Genomic DNA, 20,023 nt, shown 5'->3' with positions numbered 1-20,023 from the left:
GTTGTATATTTTGTTGCTTTTGCTGCCACACAATTAAGTTAATTAATTAAAATATATAAGAGCTCATTAAAATACGTATTATGCATTGAAGATACAGTTCAAACACAGTAGCAAACAGAGCAAACAGTTGCGCTCATCATTTTCTTACGCCGCAGTCTTCAGAGTGCAAATTGCATATACAATATGTTTACGTGTACATTACGCAATCACAGATGGCAATTGTCGGCTGTCAGTGTAACTGTAAAGAGTCACATTAGCTAGGCAAACTCTCTTGAACTCTCGTCTGAGATACACATTCTCTTTGCTCATACATAAATTATGTGAATTATGTCATCAAGACCCAGAATAGGAATAAACTCGTCAGCGACAGCGACAGCGACAGCTGTGCGTCAATTAATGTCTGTAGATTGCAATTAAATAAAGTACAGTGAATACTCTCTAGCAACGAAGCATCACAACTACGCTGAAAAGACTTTTCGTTGTCGATTAACTACTGTGCAAAATGCAAACAGGCAGCTAGCAATCTCATATTGCTCTCTTCTCTGTCTACACTTGTCCGCCTTCCAATTTGCAAATGCATCACAAAGACGATCGCTGCATCAGAGACGAAGCCGAGAACAACAACTACAGCAGCTGGCAGCTGAGAAGCTTTTTGCAGCTGATTTTTATTACAGCGCAACTCGTTTTAGCCAAATTTGTCGCTTCGCAAGGTTGCCCCTCGAGCCAAACAAAGCACATTGAGTTGAACGCATATTTCATACTCATACTCGCACTCACACTCGCACTCGCACTCACTCTCACACTCAGTCGGACCATCAAGCGAAGCTCGTTCATAAAGGCTAAAAAATTAGCTGAAATTAGACGTTGTGTACTCAACGATGGATCCGCAGGCGCAACAATTTCTTTGTAAAAACACACACACACACAAACACACACTCACACAACATGTTAGTATGTGCATATTACGAGTATAGTAACATATGTTGGAGTGGCGCATCTTGAACCAAAATTAAATCATCATTTTAGCAGAGCGTTCTCACATAATTGCCTCAATTTGCATGTGAACAACGAAGTCATTTAAAGCACTATTATGATGCATACTTATAAAATTATACATACACATGATCGTTAAACTTTTTAAATGATGGCGCCTTGGCCGTTTTAAGATAGGACTTGAAGACATTATAGTTATTTTAAAGAAATAAATCAAATTTAAATACCTCCTCAAACACAACTAGAGCTATTTCACAGTCTATTTAATTTAATGAAAGATTCGCGTATTTCAAAAATAAAATAGAATACGATGTAGGTCTCAAACTCATTGACTTTGATCAAGTGTTGGAAATTGGTACCAATGGAAATGGTAATCCGAAAAAGAATTCCTGCATATTAATTAAATCACAAAGTAAACAACGTGCGATATTTTTAAGAGCAAAGCTTATCTGAAATTTTTGCGAATATTTTAGCAATGCTAATGATATTTAAATAGAAGGGTTAATCAAGAACAAATAAACATAATTCTTGCTATTGAGTAGACAGCGTGATATTTTTCATTTAGAGCTCTACTCGTTAAGCTCGTCAGTTAGTATTTTAAAGTTGACAAAAAGTGGCAACTAGATTTTGAGCAACAGTTAATTAACGTTATATACGACAACAACAAAAAATTGAGAACTTGAAGCCATATGTGCATGCAGCTTAAATCAATTTGACCAGCTGAATCGCAAAGGAAATTCAAGTCGTCCAAAACAAAAGACTGAGGCAACGAACGTGGCATGCCAATTACTAAGCACGCCAGGCATATGCTCATATGCTGGGGACGGAGCAAGGGGGTAGGGGAAGGGGAAGGGGAAGAGCACGAGCTACAGCAGTCCAGCGTGCACAGACGCATCTATTAAAGGCAGCTAAATAATTTACATTTGTGCCGCTTTTGTCATAATCAATTTTTAATTTCTTCATTTCAGACAGTCGCCATAAATTCCATTCCGGCTTTGGTATAAATCGCATTGCCCTGCAATTAAATGTGGCCGCTGTGACTAGCGATTGTTTCCCTTTTTGTTGCCGTTGTTGTTCTTGTAGTTGTTGTAGTTGTTGTGGCTTATGCTGTCGCTTCTGCCAGACATAATCATAACAATAATAATGTAGTCGACTCTGGAGACAAACAGACAACAGCAGCCTCGGTCCCAGACTCAGAGTCAGCAGCAGCAACAGCTCCAGCTTGGTCAGCATTTAATGCGAGTGCCACTGATGAGTTTTTGCCTCTGCTTTCAGCTCCCACCTCCCTTCTCTCTCTCTCTCTCTCCCCTAGCGACCCCATCGACTGATGTGCAAAGTGATACTTTAGTTTTTAACAGCCAGACGCGGCAACAGATTGTTTGGCCGTGTTGTCTCTACTTTAGAGCTTGTAATGCCTTATAAAATATATCTACTTATTTAAAATAGTTATATGTGACTGCGTATGCGTGTCTTAGTGTGTATGTGTGTGTGTGTGTGCTCTGAAGCTCTCAAGGTAAACTACATTTTATTGTTGAGGCGGCATTGTTACGAGCATTGCTTTTGTCATTCGTTCTGGCTTACTCGCCCACTTCTCACTCGCTCTGTTTACACTTCTAGAGAATACTATATATAAAAACACACAAAACTATGTATCAACACTCTCTTGCACATGTGTGCGGAATTGCAAATCGACAGTTCTCTTGATTGTATTCAATATATCAAAACAGACATTCGTCAAAGCAGTGCCAAATATTATGCAATTGCTGAATGCACAGAGAGCAACAAGTGAGAAAGTAATCGAGTGTGCTCGACTTTAAGTTACTTGTAGCAACTAAATAAAATACTTGATATGTTAATCGACCACACTCTAATATAACTTTCTCACTCAAATCCATTTCATTTTATATAGACTTACATATACAAATATATATCAAATATATGATGGAGGGTTAATAAACCAATAATCAGATTCATATAAATATGTATGTAATAAAAGCAAATGTCGCAATTAATTTAGTTTTGAATAATGCAATTGAGGCAATATCGTGCAAGCCGTTAAGTTATTATAATGAAAAGTAGAGAAATAAAGAAGTATTCCTAACTTAATCAGTTTATATAGAAAAGTCCAAGTTGGCCTGTACCCTTTTTTTCTTCTCTTTACCATTGAACCCCTGCAAATATTTAATTTTCTTATAAAGTGTTCAATCAGTTAAACAAATAGTAGAGAAAATTAAATATTTGTAATCATTTACTATTTTACTGGTGTAATGCTAAGGAATATTTATCAAGCCTGAGCAGGCTTAAAAAGCCATTTCAATGTACAAGTATTTCAAAGTCGAGCACATTCGACTGCTGCTTTCCTACTTGTTCTCTCTGTGTAGCCAAATGACATTTGCTGTGTGCTGTTCTCATTGCTGTTGCTTTGCAGTTGTCCCCGGGGCAACACGACCATTTTGGAAACGACACGAAGGTGATTCGCTTGCCAAGATGCCTGACCATCTTAGAACCCAGCACAATCGCTTGTGACTGTGACTGCGACTGCCCAGTTAATTAGCTAGTTGAATTATGTAGTCATTCAGCTGATCATGTGTTGGGTCAGCGTGGGTTGTTAGCGACATTGATCGACCAAAATTAGCGTACGTACATATGTACATATATACATTCTATACTCGTACTACATTTTATCTGTGATGCGCACTTTTATGGCAGAGACAAGGGTATTTATTCTTGGCTAGTCTAAAGCTGGCGCTTCTCTTTAAAATTTAATGCAATTTTTCTTTTTGACACCTTTGCCAGATACGCATTTGTGTATTCTTTCAGTTATGAACACAATAAAAATATAACAATAAAACAAAGTACAACAAATGTTATATGACACAAATAAATCATAATAAATTTTTGGAAGTGGCCAAAAAAATGCAAAATATAAAATTTTCATTTTTATGAAAACATGACCAAAAATACTCTAGTAACTACAGTCTCAATTGTTTTTAATATACTGAAACAATTTTAAACGTTGTATATTCTTAAAAATATAGAAAACAATACGAAAGCAGAAAAGTTACCATTGTAATGATATTAAATGCAAAGTGTTAAGCTACTATATAGAACATCATTTAGTCACTCATTTAAGTATCAATCCAGAAAGTTTAGGAAACAGTTTTCGGGTTATTGAGATTAGCTTTCGAATATGAGATGAGCATGTGAGTTGATGTGAGCATGTTTATGCGTGTTTGTTTGCGTGTGTTGTGGTTATTTTGAGGTTATGTTCCTTAGCACAACACACTGACCTATGCGCTTCACATGAACATCTCGATTGAAGCTGACACGTGGTCCGCCATTAGCTGTCCCTGTTCCTGGCCCTGTTCCTGGCCCTGTTCCTGGCCCTGGCAAGTGCATTTGTTGTGGTAACAGTTTGGCAGGCATCGCGGCGGTTGTGGTTGATGTGTTGTTGTTGTTGTTGCTGGTTTGCTGGGATCACTGATGTTGGGGATCGCTTATTGCTTATTGTCACTTGGCTGGGGAAAATGATTAAGCTGCAGTTCCTGGCATTTTTGACGGTTGAATAAACCTATGGTAAACACTTAATATTTTTTTTGTTTTCTTGTCAAATGGGTCGAACTGCAATTCGAAATAAAAAAGACAAGTCTCAAAGTCAAATCACGTGTAATTTGCAATTTTGTGTTTTTTATTTGATTTTTTTTTTTTGTGTTTTGTATTATTTATTATTTATTGTTTATTGTGTTTTTTTTGTTGCTTAAGTCGCTTGTTAGACTTTTCACCTCATTAGTCGCGACCTCGTAAAGTTTTTGGTTAAAAATTTATTGGGTTAACTAAGTTAAGTAAATCATCTGTTGCTTTGTACTTGATATTTATTAATGGGCACTTCACATGCCAGCGAAAGTGTTATTAAAATTAAATCAAAGTTTTTTATTTTTGCTCCAAATATAGCTGAGGCCATCCGTCATAGTTAAAGATACAGGTACAGATATGTTGGATGTGTTTCCCCCCTCTGCGAACAAAAGAGTTTTGTATGCTGCGCGTAATTCGAATTGCCGACAACGCAATAAACCATAAGAAATAAGAAATAAGAAATTAGAAAAGAAAGACAACGACAGCGCAATAGAAACAACACCAACAACAATAGGCGGCAGAGAAAAGAATAATTGCCAATTAATAAAAAGCCAATGACTCTGTATCTGAATCCCAATCCGAATCTGAATCCGAATCTGAATCTCAATCTGTAAGCAAAGTTGGTTGACAGGGGGACAGCAAGAGGGGCGGGGCAGCTTGAAGTGGGCAGAGCGAATCAAGTTTGTTTTGCGTTATGCTCGTTAGCCTGAGCAACAGAAATAAAGTAACAACATCGTAGACAACATGAGGGTGTTTGTCTGCATACGCGATTTAATTCGCCTTTTACCATTGTCACATGCGAACGAATTCGAATTGGCCATGTGAGTGTCGTGAGTGTTTTGTGAGTGAGTGGAGCGAATACCAATGCAAAGCGGATGTGGCGAGAACTAACTTCACATCAACTATGCTATGCCAGACTCAGCACCGCCACGTCCACCTCCCCCTCATCCACCCCTCAAACGACAGTTGGGTGTGTCCTGCAGCACAAAAACCAAAAAGAAAACGAAGACGAAGACGAAAAAATATGTTGATTGTGATTAAGCAAACGCGATAATGCAAGTATTCATATTTGAATACGAGTACTTGCAACACAAACAATGCATGCTGCCTCGAGGACATGCCGCACACACACACACACACACACACACACACACACATACACACACACACACACAAGTAAACACAAGTGCGCTAAGCAGGCGCAGCCAATGAGTATCCACTTAAGTCTCGGTTGTGCCCCACTGCTGCTGCAGACACGCACCCACCCAAAACTCGAACTGCAGGAGCGCACTGTAATGTCTAGAAAATGCATGCCCATTATGGCACCTGGACAACGACGAGCGTCTCGTTGCGGACCCACAGCTCAGAGCTCACAGCTTGCCCCACTGCCCCTTACTGGCTTACTTACCACAGACAGGACAGCTTTTCACTCTAACAAGCACACAGGGAAAAGGAGGGGAGACACTCAGAGAGAGAGAGAGCGCAATAGAGAACGCACACAGCAAGAGGCAATTGTCCGACTAGACATCAATGGCGACGGCGTCTCAGTTCAGATAGGAGAACGTATGGTGGCAGGGGAACGTAGGGTGGGAGAGGGGGCAAGAAAGCGCTGCAAGCTGCCAATAAAAATCCTTTACCATATAATTTGAGTGCGGATGCGTGCGCTCGCCCCAGCGACTGACGTTGATGGGAAGCTGACTAGTCAGCATTGGACACCGCAAGAACCCAAAGAGAACTCCAAGTTCCTTCAGATGCCGCTGTCGCTGTTGCTCTGTTGCTCTGTTACCTTGCCAGTTCGCTGTTGTTGCTGTTTGCTGGCGATGTCGATGCCGATTGCTGCGCGTTGATTGCGCCATGAACGTGATTTGTTTGTAAACACGCATTATTAAGGTGTAATAAACATAAAATTTGTAGCGCTTCGTAGCTGCCCGCGCAGCGTAGACAACTCTACGCACACATCTACACGTCTACAGTGAGAGAGGGAAATACACATACACACACACACACACACACACACACATGTGTGCAATTAAAGAACTTTGGCAAATGCAATTTGGCATCTAATTTCAGTGGCATTTGCCAAATGGCAATTGTCTAGTGTGTGGCTAATTTATGCGAAATTATTTTAAATTATACAAATTGGCCACATCTTGAAGAACGGCTGAGTTATCACTCAACAAGCAACAAGGCAAAATTCGAAGTGTGCTCTGCTATAAAATACCCGCTAGCCGCTGATTTTTATGGTGGAAATATGGAATATTAATTGCTTTTTAAAGAAACACAACACGAAACAAAGGTTTTTTTAACAAAATAAATAAAACATTTTTAAAATTCAAAACACCAAAAAAAGTACAAACTTTAATGGATCTACTTTTTCATTATTTCTTAAAAATTTCTAATACATTTTTTCATTTTAATGTTTGCTTTTATATAATTCACTAAAAATATTGGTTTTTACTTTATAATAAGTTACACTACTTAATAAAATCAATTCTCTTCTTACTTTTTAGAGGTAGAAAAATCCATTTTATAGCCTATTTCCACTGGACCAAAAAACCTCAATTTTTTCGGTTTTTTTTCAACTTAGGTCAAATGTTACGTTCGCCCAATGTAAAAACCCATTAAAAAAAAAAGTCGGTTCGAAACGTAAAAAAACTGAGTGCAGTGGAAAAAGGCTATTAGAGTGCTATCACTCTAATGGTAAAGTAAACTGTCTTTCGATATATTTATGTTAATGTTGGTATTCCAGCCAGCCACAATTTGAATATTTTGGAGACGCAAAATCTCATATTGTTAAACATGACTTTATAAATATCGCTAAATTTTAATTTAGGTATACCAAATATGTGGCAAACGAAGATATCAAACATTTTAAACATTTAAATATTCAAGTTTTAACTCAAAACAGTTCGTTCACAATAAGATAAAATAAATCATAAACAAAATTCGAAAACTAAACTCGTCTTGCGTGCAAATTTCAAAAATATCGCACGCCAATTTGCGAACTCTACACCTTATATCTTGGTGTTTTAACTCGCGGACAGACAGACAGACGGACGGACGGACAAGCAGTCATGGCAATATCGAATCGTCTGTTGATGCTGAGCAAGAATATATTATAAGTTAATGGTGAATAACCACTTCTACGTAAATTATATATAAATATGGGAGACAACGGACACAAAGTGAGGTGTTTTTGAGCAGCCAGTAGTGTGCTTATAATTATATTTTTTTAAAGCGTAGCTTATTACTGCGAGATACATAACATATATATAAGAGTCTCATTTTGTTGTCCGTTGTTGTTTCGCCAAAACGTAGCTCTTAAAAGTCTCTCGCAAAGAACAATAATGATTCTGAACTTGAACTTTAACACTGCGAATGGGAGGCAAGGAGTGAGAGAGAGAGAGAGAGAAGACAATCAAGAAGCATAATGATAGCAACAGCCCAGCCCAGGTATAGAGTGTCCTCTCTCTACACACTTCACTTCTCCACTTGATCCGTCGAACTCCAACTCCAACTTCAACTCCGACAACCTCCTCCCTCTATCAGCCGTGTCAAGTGAAACCAAAAGTGCGGCAACATCATCGCTGCCCAAACAAACAACGCGTTCGCCCACTTTGCGTGTGTTCTCAGCGCCAGCAGCGTTGACCTCTTGGTTCAGGTTCAGCAGCAATAGCAGTGGAAAAGAGAGAGAGAGAGAGGGGGGGATTACGAATCAACAGCAGAAATTGAGTCGGTCTAAGTCAAGTCGCAAGACGCGAGTCGCGAGTCGCAAGCAGAACGCAGCCTTTGGCTTGAAGTGAAAATGAAGGTGTAGTCCAATTTGTAAGTATGGACAAGCCCCAAGCGCACAGCAGCCAGCGCCGTCGAAGTCATCGCCACCGCCGCCACCACCGCCATCGACATCGACATTGGCTTCGAGTTGAAGTTGGAGTTGGAGTTGGACATTGCCGCCGACGACGACGACGACGACGCGACGTCAAAGTTATGCAAAGCTTGCGCTGGACTCTCAAGAGTCTACTCCCGCTGGACAAACAACGTTCGCTTTTGTCTCGAGCGCATTTTTCCATGCGTGCCGCCTTTTGCTTTGTTGGTGGCGCTCTGCAGCTCTGAAGCTGTGGCTGCTACGTCCATTTGCAGACTTGGCAAATACTTAATTGCATTTCGATATCTATGCTCAGGCATCTGTGAGTAGATGCCGCACTGGGGCTCAATACCTCAGTAGACATAGACAGGCACTTGGACACGCCGACAGCCATCGAAGCATCGAAGCCATCGGAGCCATGGAGCGCACTCGACCTGCGATCATTGTGGATGTGTGTGAGTGTGTGTGTGTGTGTGTGTGTGTGTATGGACTGTTCCGTCGAGAGAGTCCACACATTTTCGATTTTTACAACTAAATTCCCCTGATTCATGAGCTTTACTAAAGAAATTAGTAATTGCTACTCCCATTTGGAGCCATATTGCATATCTCTGTGTGCGCATCTCTGGGCCAGCGACAACGATGACACAGCGACTTTGTTTCCCCTCTCTTGCTGTCTCTTTCTCTCTTATATACATCTCTCTCTCTATCTGTCTGCTAGTTTTCTACTCTGTTCTAATGCTATGCACATCCGTTTCAGCGCCCACTCGTAACACTTTGTTTCAATGCCATCGCATTATACCCTGTACTTGCTGTATATAACATTGTCGATCACCATCTTAGAGATAGATCCACCTACTTTAACCTCGGTATCATCCAAAGAAAATTTAGTAAGTTTCTGCAATTTTGTGGTGTTCTTCTGAATAAGTTTATCTATCGATTTGGGAAAAAGAATTTGTTTTAATTTCATTCCTAAAGAGTTTATCTATCAATTTAAATAAATAAATATTTTTTAACTCATCGCTTATATATATCACACCGAAGTTGCCATTTTAGTTCTTCTTGATCAACATCATATAGTACACAGTACTTAACATATTTACTTTAATTTCAGCCTACAATTATGTTCTTTATCACAATTAATAAACACATGTACATTCTTAAATTTTCCGTATAATATTCTCACTTAAAACAAAAATGGATAACTTTTTGTTCTGTCATTTGAATATTTGCTATTTTGGATCAATTTGTCCTGAATACGTTTTGATTTGAAATTCTTTTTTATTAAAACTATAATTTCCTTGTAAATAATTCTTAACATAATTTACTCATTATCGATGAGACTTAGCTTAGTTTTTGGTGATACTTATTTATTTATGCTAAATATCTATTTATAAACTGAATACTAATTGCCCTTACTTCTTAAAAAATCAACTTCTCATCATCAGATTGGAATTTAAAAGTTAAGAATAGTAATTACACTTTCTAACGATTTTTCGATTATATTTAAGATTATTATTTATCTCTGTTACAGAGTCTCCTCAATTCACAATTCGCATTCCCAATTAATGAAGCTTAACCTTGTGATATACTTGATTCGGTTACTACAGGGTATTATCAAGCCGTACTACCTTCACTGTCTCATTTGAGTTCATCTCGCATCCGTTCGCATATTGTTTGTCATCGTTTTGTTTGCTTCTGGGCTGCCTGACTGCCTGACTGCCTGCTTGCCTTCTTGCTTGCCTGTTGATGGACGGCCGTCAATCTTGCCATCAGTCGCAGTGGCCCCAACCTCAGAGAGATCTCCAACTGTTCGGCCGCCTCCCGCCTTTCGTCTCCCGCTTGCCACCCCCCACCGGTTGTTGTCCCCCCCTGTCTGGCCCCCTTGATCGCATTGTGCTTAAGCACGCTGTCATTTTCACGCTTTGTTAGCTAACTAAACTGTATCTTGAAGTCCGGCGTCTAGGAAGCGTCACGTTTTTGTTTTTTTTCTTTCATCGTTTTTTTTTTTTTGTTCCTCTCTTTCATTATTTATGACTACATATTTAGTTTATTATGTATGTTAGAAGGTTAATCTCTGCGGCATTACATTGCATCTTTAGCACCTTGCCTTTGTGGCAATTTCTTTACCTTCGCTTCATACTTGGACGAAGCTTGAAGATTGAAGCTTGAAGCTGAACACTTCTCGCCACCTGCATAGAAACCGTGAACAGTGCAGCACTTGTGTTATTTCTTTATTTGTGCAGTCATTAAATAAATAAAAATACCAACTTCTTTTTATGTTGTACATCTAAATGATGCAGTAAAATCGATAGTAACAACAAAATAAATAAGTATTAATGAAAACATAAAATATTCGACAAATTCAACCAAATAAAAATATGTCATAAAATCGAAAGAGGTGAAATATAACAATAAATTACAATTCCTCAGATATAGAGTTACAAGTTACTCAGAAAAGATATTTAAACAATTTCAACAATTATATTCTGCGCAAACTGACTCAAAAAACAACTGTTATGCATTTCGTATTCCTCTAAGCACAATAATCCAATTTACTGAAACTCGGACAACTAAACACAATTATCATATAATATAATTGTGGTTTCGGACGCTGTTGGCAAACTTCAACTTTTTAGCCCACGCTGTTAAAAATAGCTTTCTTTTCGCACCTTTAGACAGTGTTAGGCATTGTCCATCAGACAAAATACCAAAGCTATCGAATAGTAATACTAAATTAACCTTATGCTATAAAGATTCTAAAAGACTGCATTGTTCTGTGCCATATTAAGCATATGAAGAATGAATTTATATTGTTTTGAAGCGAATAAGATCTCGGTAAATTGCGATTATGTAGCCTCTTTCTTTCAAATGCTTGCCAATCTGTAAAAGTATGTTGATGAGAAATGTAAATCAATTTTTTTTTTTGCTTAATGGGTAATGGGATGATTAATGTGAGTCTCGACTTGATCTGCTCGCAGCGGGCAGTTTGGACTACACAAATTTCACTTTTTCGAATTCATAATACAATAATTAACCCAGAGAGTATAGCATCTAAGTGTGTGTGTGAGTGTGTGTGTGTGTGTGTGTGTGAGTGTTGTCTACCGCTGTGCCATTTTTCCATGTCACAGTTGCCGGCTGTGCGACTTTTAACCTGCGCGGAAATCAATTAGTTACCATATCAAAAATGTATACACACACATGCAATTTAAATTTGCCAAAAAAGCAGCAACAAAAAACAAGAAAAGAAAATAAAAAGCGATCGATCATCGAGCGGTAAAGTTGAAGCTCGAAGTGAAAAAAAGCGAATGCTGAGTTGTGGCCCTTGATTGTCGGTTCAGTGAATTTCGAAAACGTATTTTTATTTATCAATTAAATGAATCGAAAATTGTGCGCAATTACTGGGCAAATATGAGCTAAGTTTGTTGCCTAAGTCATTTAGCTAGCCAGCCTCGATAGTGTTTTCTTCGCTTGTTTTGTGTTGTTTGCGTTTGCTGCACGAAAGCAGGTTTCGATTTCGGTTACGGTTGCATCTTCCACAGGCTGTCAACATTTCCGGCACGGTTGAAGCTGACGCTGACGCTGACGAAGGTGGCAAAGGTCAGCAGCGAAAACGAATCGGCACTTGGCACTCATGCAACGTGCAACGTGCAACTTACAACGTGCAGCAAGCAACAAAGCGGCTAACAGCCAACAGCTAACAGCATGTAGCATGCAACGGCAGCATTCAGCATTCAGCATGCTGCAGCATTCAATGGGAAAAAAGGGCGCCAAGCATGCGATGCCATGCGATTGCCTCCTTCTTTGGGTCTCTGGTACAAGTCATAATCAACGTTGCATGCCCCATCTTCCGCCTTGCATAAGCCACACCGATTCGAGAGTTTCACTTTTTTACCATTTCTGTCGCTGCCGGGTAATTAATGCCAATGGGCTAGTAGCGGTAGCAGCGATCGTATTACGACTAAACTTTAATTTATGCAAATTATTGCACAAATCTCAACTCATCTCAGACCAATTATTGATAGCCTCATGTCATTCGATTTGATGTGTGTTGTGTGTGATTGATAGAAAGGGAATACTGTTGGGGCATCTTCATCTTCGTGTGAATGATTGGAGCTCATCTATATGCAATTCGAGCAGTTTTATCAAACCTCAACTCGTAAAATATTGCCGATATCCCAATCTAATTCAAACATCCCACTCACTTTTCTTTACTTTGATTGATTCAATGACAAAGCTAATAAAACATCTATTTAAAGTGCGTCTTTTGGAGGAGTCTATTCAATGTTTATATTAAATAAACATAAAATAGATTGCAAACAAATTTGTCAATCAGCTATAGTAAGTGTGTTGAAAGTAGAGCAAAGCCACTAAATATTGCTTGACTATTGAGCACAAGTTGCAATAACTTAAAGATTATTATGAAAGTATATATATTATAATTTATACAAATTTGTTATTAATTTTTTTATTTAATTAAAAATCCATTCTAAATGTGCGTGCTAGACTAATGAATCGCAGCCTTGATAGGTTTTAGCAATTCGCTTGGAAAAATCGGAACTAAATAGAAATGCAAAGCTAATAACGTCAAGAATATGTTTGAATGGAAGGGTTCATTGATATGCAGTTCAAACATTTACCTCAAGTGTTATTGACCGCAAAGTTTTTGAATCTCAATTCGGGTTCGAACTTGGAAATGGAATTTAAATTCAAACCAGGCTTACGCATCGTGTTTGCCATATGGCGAATGGCTTATGGCCGATGGCGGATAGCGGATAGCGGATGGCAGATCGAGGGTATTGGGTGACTCAGTTTCGACATTATTTTTATTGCTTTCATTGTTGGGCACATTGGGCAATCGGCGGCCCAATTGCCTCCCCATTATGAAAGCGTTACAAATTTCCCTTTTGACTCCACCTTGCCGGATTGCAATTTGGCAAAGCTGACAAATCGACTTGATAAGAGCTCGGTCATTGCAACAATGTGAACTGCCATCAACTGTTTGGCATCATCATCACCATCATCATCGTTAGCCATAACTGGCTTCAGATTGCAGTCAATGTCGCCACAAAAACCTGATGATTACGTGTCTGCTGTCCAATGACATCACGATAGCCCACACTTTTTTTTTTTTTGAGCTCTGTGTCTCGATCGATGCACGACACATAAATAAATATCAATTTGTAGGCCAACAAAACAGGGAACTGAGAACAGAGAATGGAGAAATTTGTACGGTTGGAATGAAACTTGTATCCAGACGCAGTTCTTGGAAATTCATAATTGGCTTGAGATGAAAGCTAAGCAGTTTTCAGCACACTAAAAACTATCAGCCAATACATCAATTTAATGACTTCATTGAAAGCATTTTCGGTTAACATGATGCACGCCCCGAAAAATATTCATTAGGGTTCGAACGAAAATCAGAGATTGCCTCGTTAAAGTTAAATAAGAATGTGCTTGATTTTGCCAAAAATATCCTCCGAAGAAAGATATGCCGATAACTTGAAAATATTATGCTTCCGACTTAATGCAAAGCAACTAAACTTATTCCTCAAAAAAAAATTATAAATTTTGCTTTATTGTTATTAATACTTATTTTATAAAAAGGATAATTAGTTAACGATATAACTTTTTATAATGCTGTTAAGTGAAATAAGTAAGAAATCTAGAGTCGAGAGTGCTCGACTTTGAGAAACACTCAGCACATTTTCGATAAAAGCAAAAAAAAAAGACGGTATTATTATTAAAATATACCGAATTAATATACAAAAAATTAAAAAAATATATACCGATGGATATTTTTGGTATATCGATATACTATTACAATTTGAATATACCACAGAGTATAAAATACAATAATATACCAAAATCAATATTTTGTATATCGATATTACTATTGCAATTTAAATATACCATAGAGTACAGAATATACAATAACATACAATAATATACCAAAATCTATATTTGGTATAACGATATTACTGTTACAATTTAAATATACCATAGAGTATAGAATATACCAAATTATTAAATACAATAAAATACAATAATATACCAAAATCTATATTTGGTATATCGATATTATTATTACCATTTAAATATACCATAGAGTACAGAATATACCAATATAATATACCAACCAAAGCAAACTAAAATCAATTGCTTTTGCTTTGTTCACAAATTGGTCCGTAATATGTTGCTAAATGGAGGAATGTATATTCCTTTTTGTGATATAAAAAAATAAGTTTACTTTTTCAAATTTGTTTTCATATTATTCCAATGAAGTGTTCTAATTAATATACAATGTTATTGCAGAGTATAAATTTCTGCAAGCAGCTACTGTAATTTTCACCCAGCCTAATAAATCTGAGCTGAACGTTCCCAGGGCGTCAGATTGCAGTCAAATTCTGCAGCTGGCAATGCTAACGGCAACACTTGACACTTGATACACCTACAGAAAAAAAAATAAATAAAAACAAAAAGCCAGAGGGAGGCCAGGTGAACTCGGTCGATTATGAATATGATTCGCAAGCCTAATTGAGCTTTTATCGACTTGTCGAGTATTCACTTCCGCACATGCTTTGTAAAGTGTCAAATGCTGTTTACCGTTCAATTGACCGATCTCTCGACTTCCGCTCGTCAAAGCTCTCAATGCCAATCGATTGTACGAATATAATATACGAATGTATGTGAGTGTGAGTGTGGCCTATTTGACTTCGAATCAAATGCGACCGAGTTAACCAATTTGTTAAGTTGCCCCTTCCACGGCACAGCTAACGTGCTTAAGTCAACAATAAGTCAACAAGTCAAGTCGTTGGCTTTCAGGCCGACCGAATATATTCACACATTCACAGGCAAACACTCACACTCACCACGGCGATTACGCCATTTGGTGGAAGACTCTTTCGAATTTTGATTTTTGAATTTTTGTTTGTCGGATCTGAGGTTGAGGTTTGGAGTTTGGAGTTTTGTTGGCTGCTGCCCCGTGGGGCAATTAAAGGTGCACGATGCGAAAGTGAATGTTGTTGCCAGAGACTAGACTTGCCGCCTCCCCCCGCTGTTCGATTAGGTAAGGTCAACTCACGCATTCATTAACAGCTTTATTCATTTTTGACAAATAACAAAAAGACACTAAAAGCCAGTCAACTATGCCAATTTATTTAGCTGCTAAACAAATGTTTTTACAATTCGCAATTACAAACAAAACCAAAAAATTTAACAAATAAATGTGTGTTTATAGTTCGAGCGAAGAACACAAAAGTTTTTCGGCAACTATTATGAGTAAGTTCCGAGTACACACACAGAAAGGTGCTAAATTCCCATCGGGGCATTTGTCTGAGTCAAAAGTTACTTGTTTTCATCGTCATCGTCATCGTCATCATCATTGTTGCCACAATGGTGCATGCATTAAAACAAATCATCCTTGACGCATGCACACCAAAAACGGCAGCCTGCCTAAATGATCAAAAAAAACGTAAAAAAGGAATAAAAAGCGAAACCGGCCGTAGGACTGCATACAAGGCAAGGCTGTTCACCATTTTTGGCAACATCAACAAAATGTTGCTTCGTCTTTTTTTTTGAGAGAGAATTTTCAATTTGCTGTCTCGGTCTTTGCACAGGTTCCTTTAAAAATTGTCGATTATTTCCAGACTGTTGTCGACATTGCCAAAAAGTCGCAACTTTCGAAAGTTTTTTTAATGAGCAACAAAATTGTGTCTGTGTGTGTGTGTGTGTGCGTCGAGTTAATTTGCCGCATCGTTTGAAGACAGCAACAACAGGAACAGGCTTCTGCTGGCTGCCTCAGACTCCCAAAACAAAGACCTGCTGCTGTGGACCAAAAAAAAAAAACAAGGTGTTTAGCCGAACGAAAACACCTACACAGTCGCAAACACATACAAATTTATGTATATACATATATAGCATACATACATACAGACTCACCTTACATGCAGTTCAGGGACACATCGAAATGGCCTTATGACGTCATTTGGCATTGGCAATGAACTGAAGCTGTGTCTGTAATTGTTGTTGTTGTTGCTCTTGTTTGGGGCAAGAATATAAAACATAACCATAAGATGCAATATGGCATGATGCTCAATGCAATGGAGTGAGTTCATAATATGAATTTGCATTTCTTTTAAATTCTTGTTTCCCTTCTTGATGTTATATTATAAAATATAAAATCATTGAGTAACTCCAAATGTCTGCTTAAATCATTATATGAAATTGCATTACTTTTAAATTCTTTTTCGATTCCTACTTCCCTTGTTGATGTCTGTTATGTTATTATAAAATATAAAATCATTGTGTGACTTCAAATGTCTTGTTAAATCAATTGAATTCGCGTATTTCTTTAAAATGAAACTTCTGCTTTCGTTTCTTGTCTCAATAAATAAAAAATATATACAAGTTCCATTCTGCTTGAGTTCATTTCCTGCTCCTACCGTTTCCAGAGCAGAAACGGACGAGATATATGCATCGAATGCGAAGGATATAAGCTCGCCAAGGACAAAATGTCGCCCACCACAACCAACGTGACCTGAGCATATTGCACCGAAGGCTGTTGGAGGAACTTTAACACCGATCGACGCCAGCCAATTAATTGGGAATCCTTTCGATTCTTCACAGACTTTACAGCATTCATTTCAATTATCTTTGGAGCAAATAATTTTGTTGAATATTTACAAGTTTAAGCAAGACGCACACAAATCTCTAGAATGCTTGATGAAGTATAATCGAATGTTTAACTGCTTTGTTTTTGAAAGTTCTAAAGTCGAATCGAAATTAGCTTTGCATATATGTAATTTTAATTTCCAATTTAGCGAAAATACATAAATTAAAATTCCCAATCGAAATAAACACCAAATTTATGACACATTCTTTTTGTTGGCAACGCAAATTGCGCGAATTCTAAATTTTTCAATCACATTTGCAATGCAAATTTGGAAGCCAAGAACTAAAATGTATTCGAAACATCGAAGCTGGATTAAATTACATACTCTTAAAGAGGGCGTTCTATTTGTGTGGCCAAAAAGGGGCCATGTAATAAATTTATTTATTTATTTATATATTTGTATTTGCACAGTATTAAGTTTAAAGCTTATTCAAACTAATTTTGAACTATAATAACTCATTTGTAAGTTTAAAAAGAGTATTAAATATTCGGTGACCCGCAGCAACTAAATTTTTCTGACAGCTTTCGAGAACAGCTCATTTTACGAAATGTTGCACATTGATAAACTTTAATGAAATCACGCCCAATTCTGTCTTCTGATTTCCAAAAATTTGCTGTAAACTTTCACTAAAAGCTCTTCGAATAAATTGCATTGTAAGACCTTCAGAATTCTATTTCCGTTTGGGGGTCCCAATACACAATAGACAGCCACAATAACAAAAAATATGGGGGGCATAAATATCTCAGCTCAGCTCAGCTCAGTTCAGCATTTCTATGCGAATCATCATCATTATCATTATCAGCGAACAGAGGTAGAGAAGCTTTTTATTAACATTATAATTGGTTATTAATTTGCATCGAAATTCAAAGCACTCGCCGATTGTTGAGCACGGAAACTCGTAACTCTCCGGCAAGGCCCATAGAAGTCGCCTCTATGAGTATTTTTTCAGTTTTTTTTTTTTTTGAGTTTTATTAATGGCAAACGAGATGAAGCGAAAGAAAGCAAAGAAAGTAGTTAATATAATATATTGACCAACTTTAACCCAACGAAATTACTTCAATTAACAGCCAAAAGAGTTGGCCAAAAGGGGTTACAGATCAATTTAAGCTATTAATCAGTTTTCGACTCGAGTTAGAATTCTATATATATTGTGTAGTCTAGAAATGACTCACAAATGTGTGAGTCTACTTTCAGTAATGCGTTGGTAGAGTCGCTCCACCTACACGTTAACATCTGTATAAGATCTACATAAGTGTGTGTGAGTGTTTCTGTGTAATTGGAGCAGTTCTAATGTTATTCTTGGGCTAGCTCGAGATTAAAGATATTCTTGCTAAGAGTTGAATTATTCAAAGCATCGCAAAAATAAACCTCAATACATACGCATAAATAGGATTCGATATCTATGTGAATATTTAGTATATTTAATTTCGGTTTTAATGGTTTTACAACGTTGGGGTTATAGAGGAGAGTGAAAGCATTATCGAGTCAAAAGTTTTGCTAGCAAAAGCTCTACACTTCTACCACTAATATTTACAATTTGAACAAGTTTTGTTGTTTTTTTGTTTTTTGTTTTTTCTTTTGTCGGAATCGGGGAACTCACCTCATAAGCTTGCAATTTGCGCAGTTCTAATTACAATACTCGTCGAATTGTTGTTGTTATTGTTGTTGTTACACTTGTTTGCAGTTGACGCTCTGCGACTGCACATCAATTTACAATTAGTCACACATACATATACAAAATACACACATTCCGAGATATAGTATATAGAATGCGAGCAGTCGTTGTTAAATGTTTTTAATTTATTCTTTTGTTGTAATAACGTAAAGACGTAAAATTACCAAAATATTTAAAAAATCGTTTGCACAATTTAAGCAACAATTTATCACGATTTGTGCGTTTTTTTTATTTTTGTGTTGTACGTATTTTAATATCTCACTTTTTGCACTGCGCACAAAGTCGTTGGTTTTTTTGTGTTATTCTATTTTTATTTGAATTTTGTGTGGGTTGAGTGCAGTTGAATGGACGTTACGATGATCGAGGGAGCTGCGCGGAGTTGTGTGGGGAAAATACCGATCGAAGTTAGAAGAAGAGATTGAGAGAATGCGAAACAGAAGTTGCAATGCGCTTATTTTGCTATTTCCTAATTACGGAAAGAGGGTGTGGGGGCGTTTTTTTGCAGCTGACCAGTTCGTTCGATTATTTATCGTTGTCAATTTGAATAGCAAATACAATCGACGCACACATACACACATACGCTCGGGGACGCAAACGAGTTAACACGGCGCAGTAAGTTCAACCAGGTGAACACCGTCACGTCTAAAAGCCGACTGAAGCAACGAATCAACTCAATGAAGGCACGATCTGTCGCAAATTACGAGCACAGTTCGTGTGAGCGTCAAAGCTCGTCTTGTCGCAGGTGAGAGCTTTTTGAGCTAAGCAACGAAGCAACGACAGGTAGCCGGCATTTCTTGCTCTCCCTCTCTCTTTGATAGAGAGCTCAGAGAGAGAGTGCGTGTTTATGTGTGTGTGCAAGTTTGTAGTCAGAGTCTTTTGCTTTGAATTAAATCAAGTCAAAGATGTTGGCAGTCATATTGTGTTGCTAGAAGTTGTTCAGTTGTTTTGGTTGTTGTTGTTTTTGTTGACGTCGCCGATGTAAACAAGTGAAACCAGCTCGCCCAAACATTCTTCGGATTGTTGACTAGTTGTAGTATCTTCTCTTCGATATTTTGAGAGCAGTTGCCGCATTCAATGAAAATATGGAAATCTTCAGCCAGGCCACTTGACTCGCTCAACACCAGTTGCAGGTTCTTTTTGTAACTCAACACGAAAAAAAAACACCCAGACAACAACGACACACCT

At 37.8% G+C, this 20,023-nt stretch overlaps 2 protein-coding genes across 2 annotated transcripts in view; one reads left to right on the top strand and one right to left on the bottom strand.

The window, feature by feature from the left end:
- The window catches only part of LOC132789045 (trichohyalin), a 34,112-nt gene extending 14,626 nt beyond the window's left edge, over nucleotides 1–19,486 (bottom strand). Inside the window, exons 1-2 of the mRNA XM_060796785.1 lie at nucleotides 18,764–19,486; nucleotides 4,284–4,614 (exon numbers count right to left, since the gene is read on the bottom strand). Of these exons, the coding sequence (XP_060652768.1) occupies nucleotides 4,284–4,419 (136 nt within the window). The 5' untranslated portion in view covers nucleotides 4,420–4,614; nucleotides 18,764–19,486. The remainder of the gene's footprint in view (nucleotides 1–4,283; nucleotides 4,615–18,763) is intronic.
- Nucleotides 1–20,023, top strand: part of LOC132788844 (protein EFR3 homolog cmp44E) — a 67,086-nt gene that overhangs the window by 41,166 nt on the left and 5,897 nt on the right. The window lies entirely within an intron of this gene.

Source organism: Drosophila nasuta, chromosome 3 (assembly GCF_023558535.2).
Source record: "Drosophila nasuta strain 15112-1781.00 chromosome 3, ASM2355853v1, whole genome shotgun sequence".
In the NCBI taxonomy this organism is placed as follows: domain Eukaryota; kingdom Metazoa; phylum Arthropoda; class Insecta; order Diptera; family Drosophilidae; genus Drosophila; species Drosophila nasuta.
Note: the sequence above shows the minus strand (reverse complement) of the source record. Positions and strands in the feature narration are given on the sequence as shown.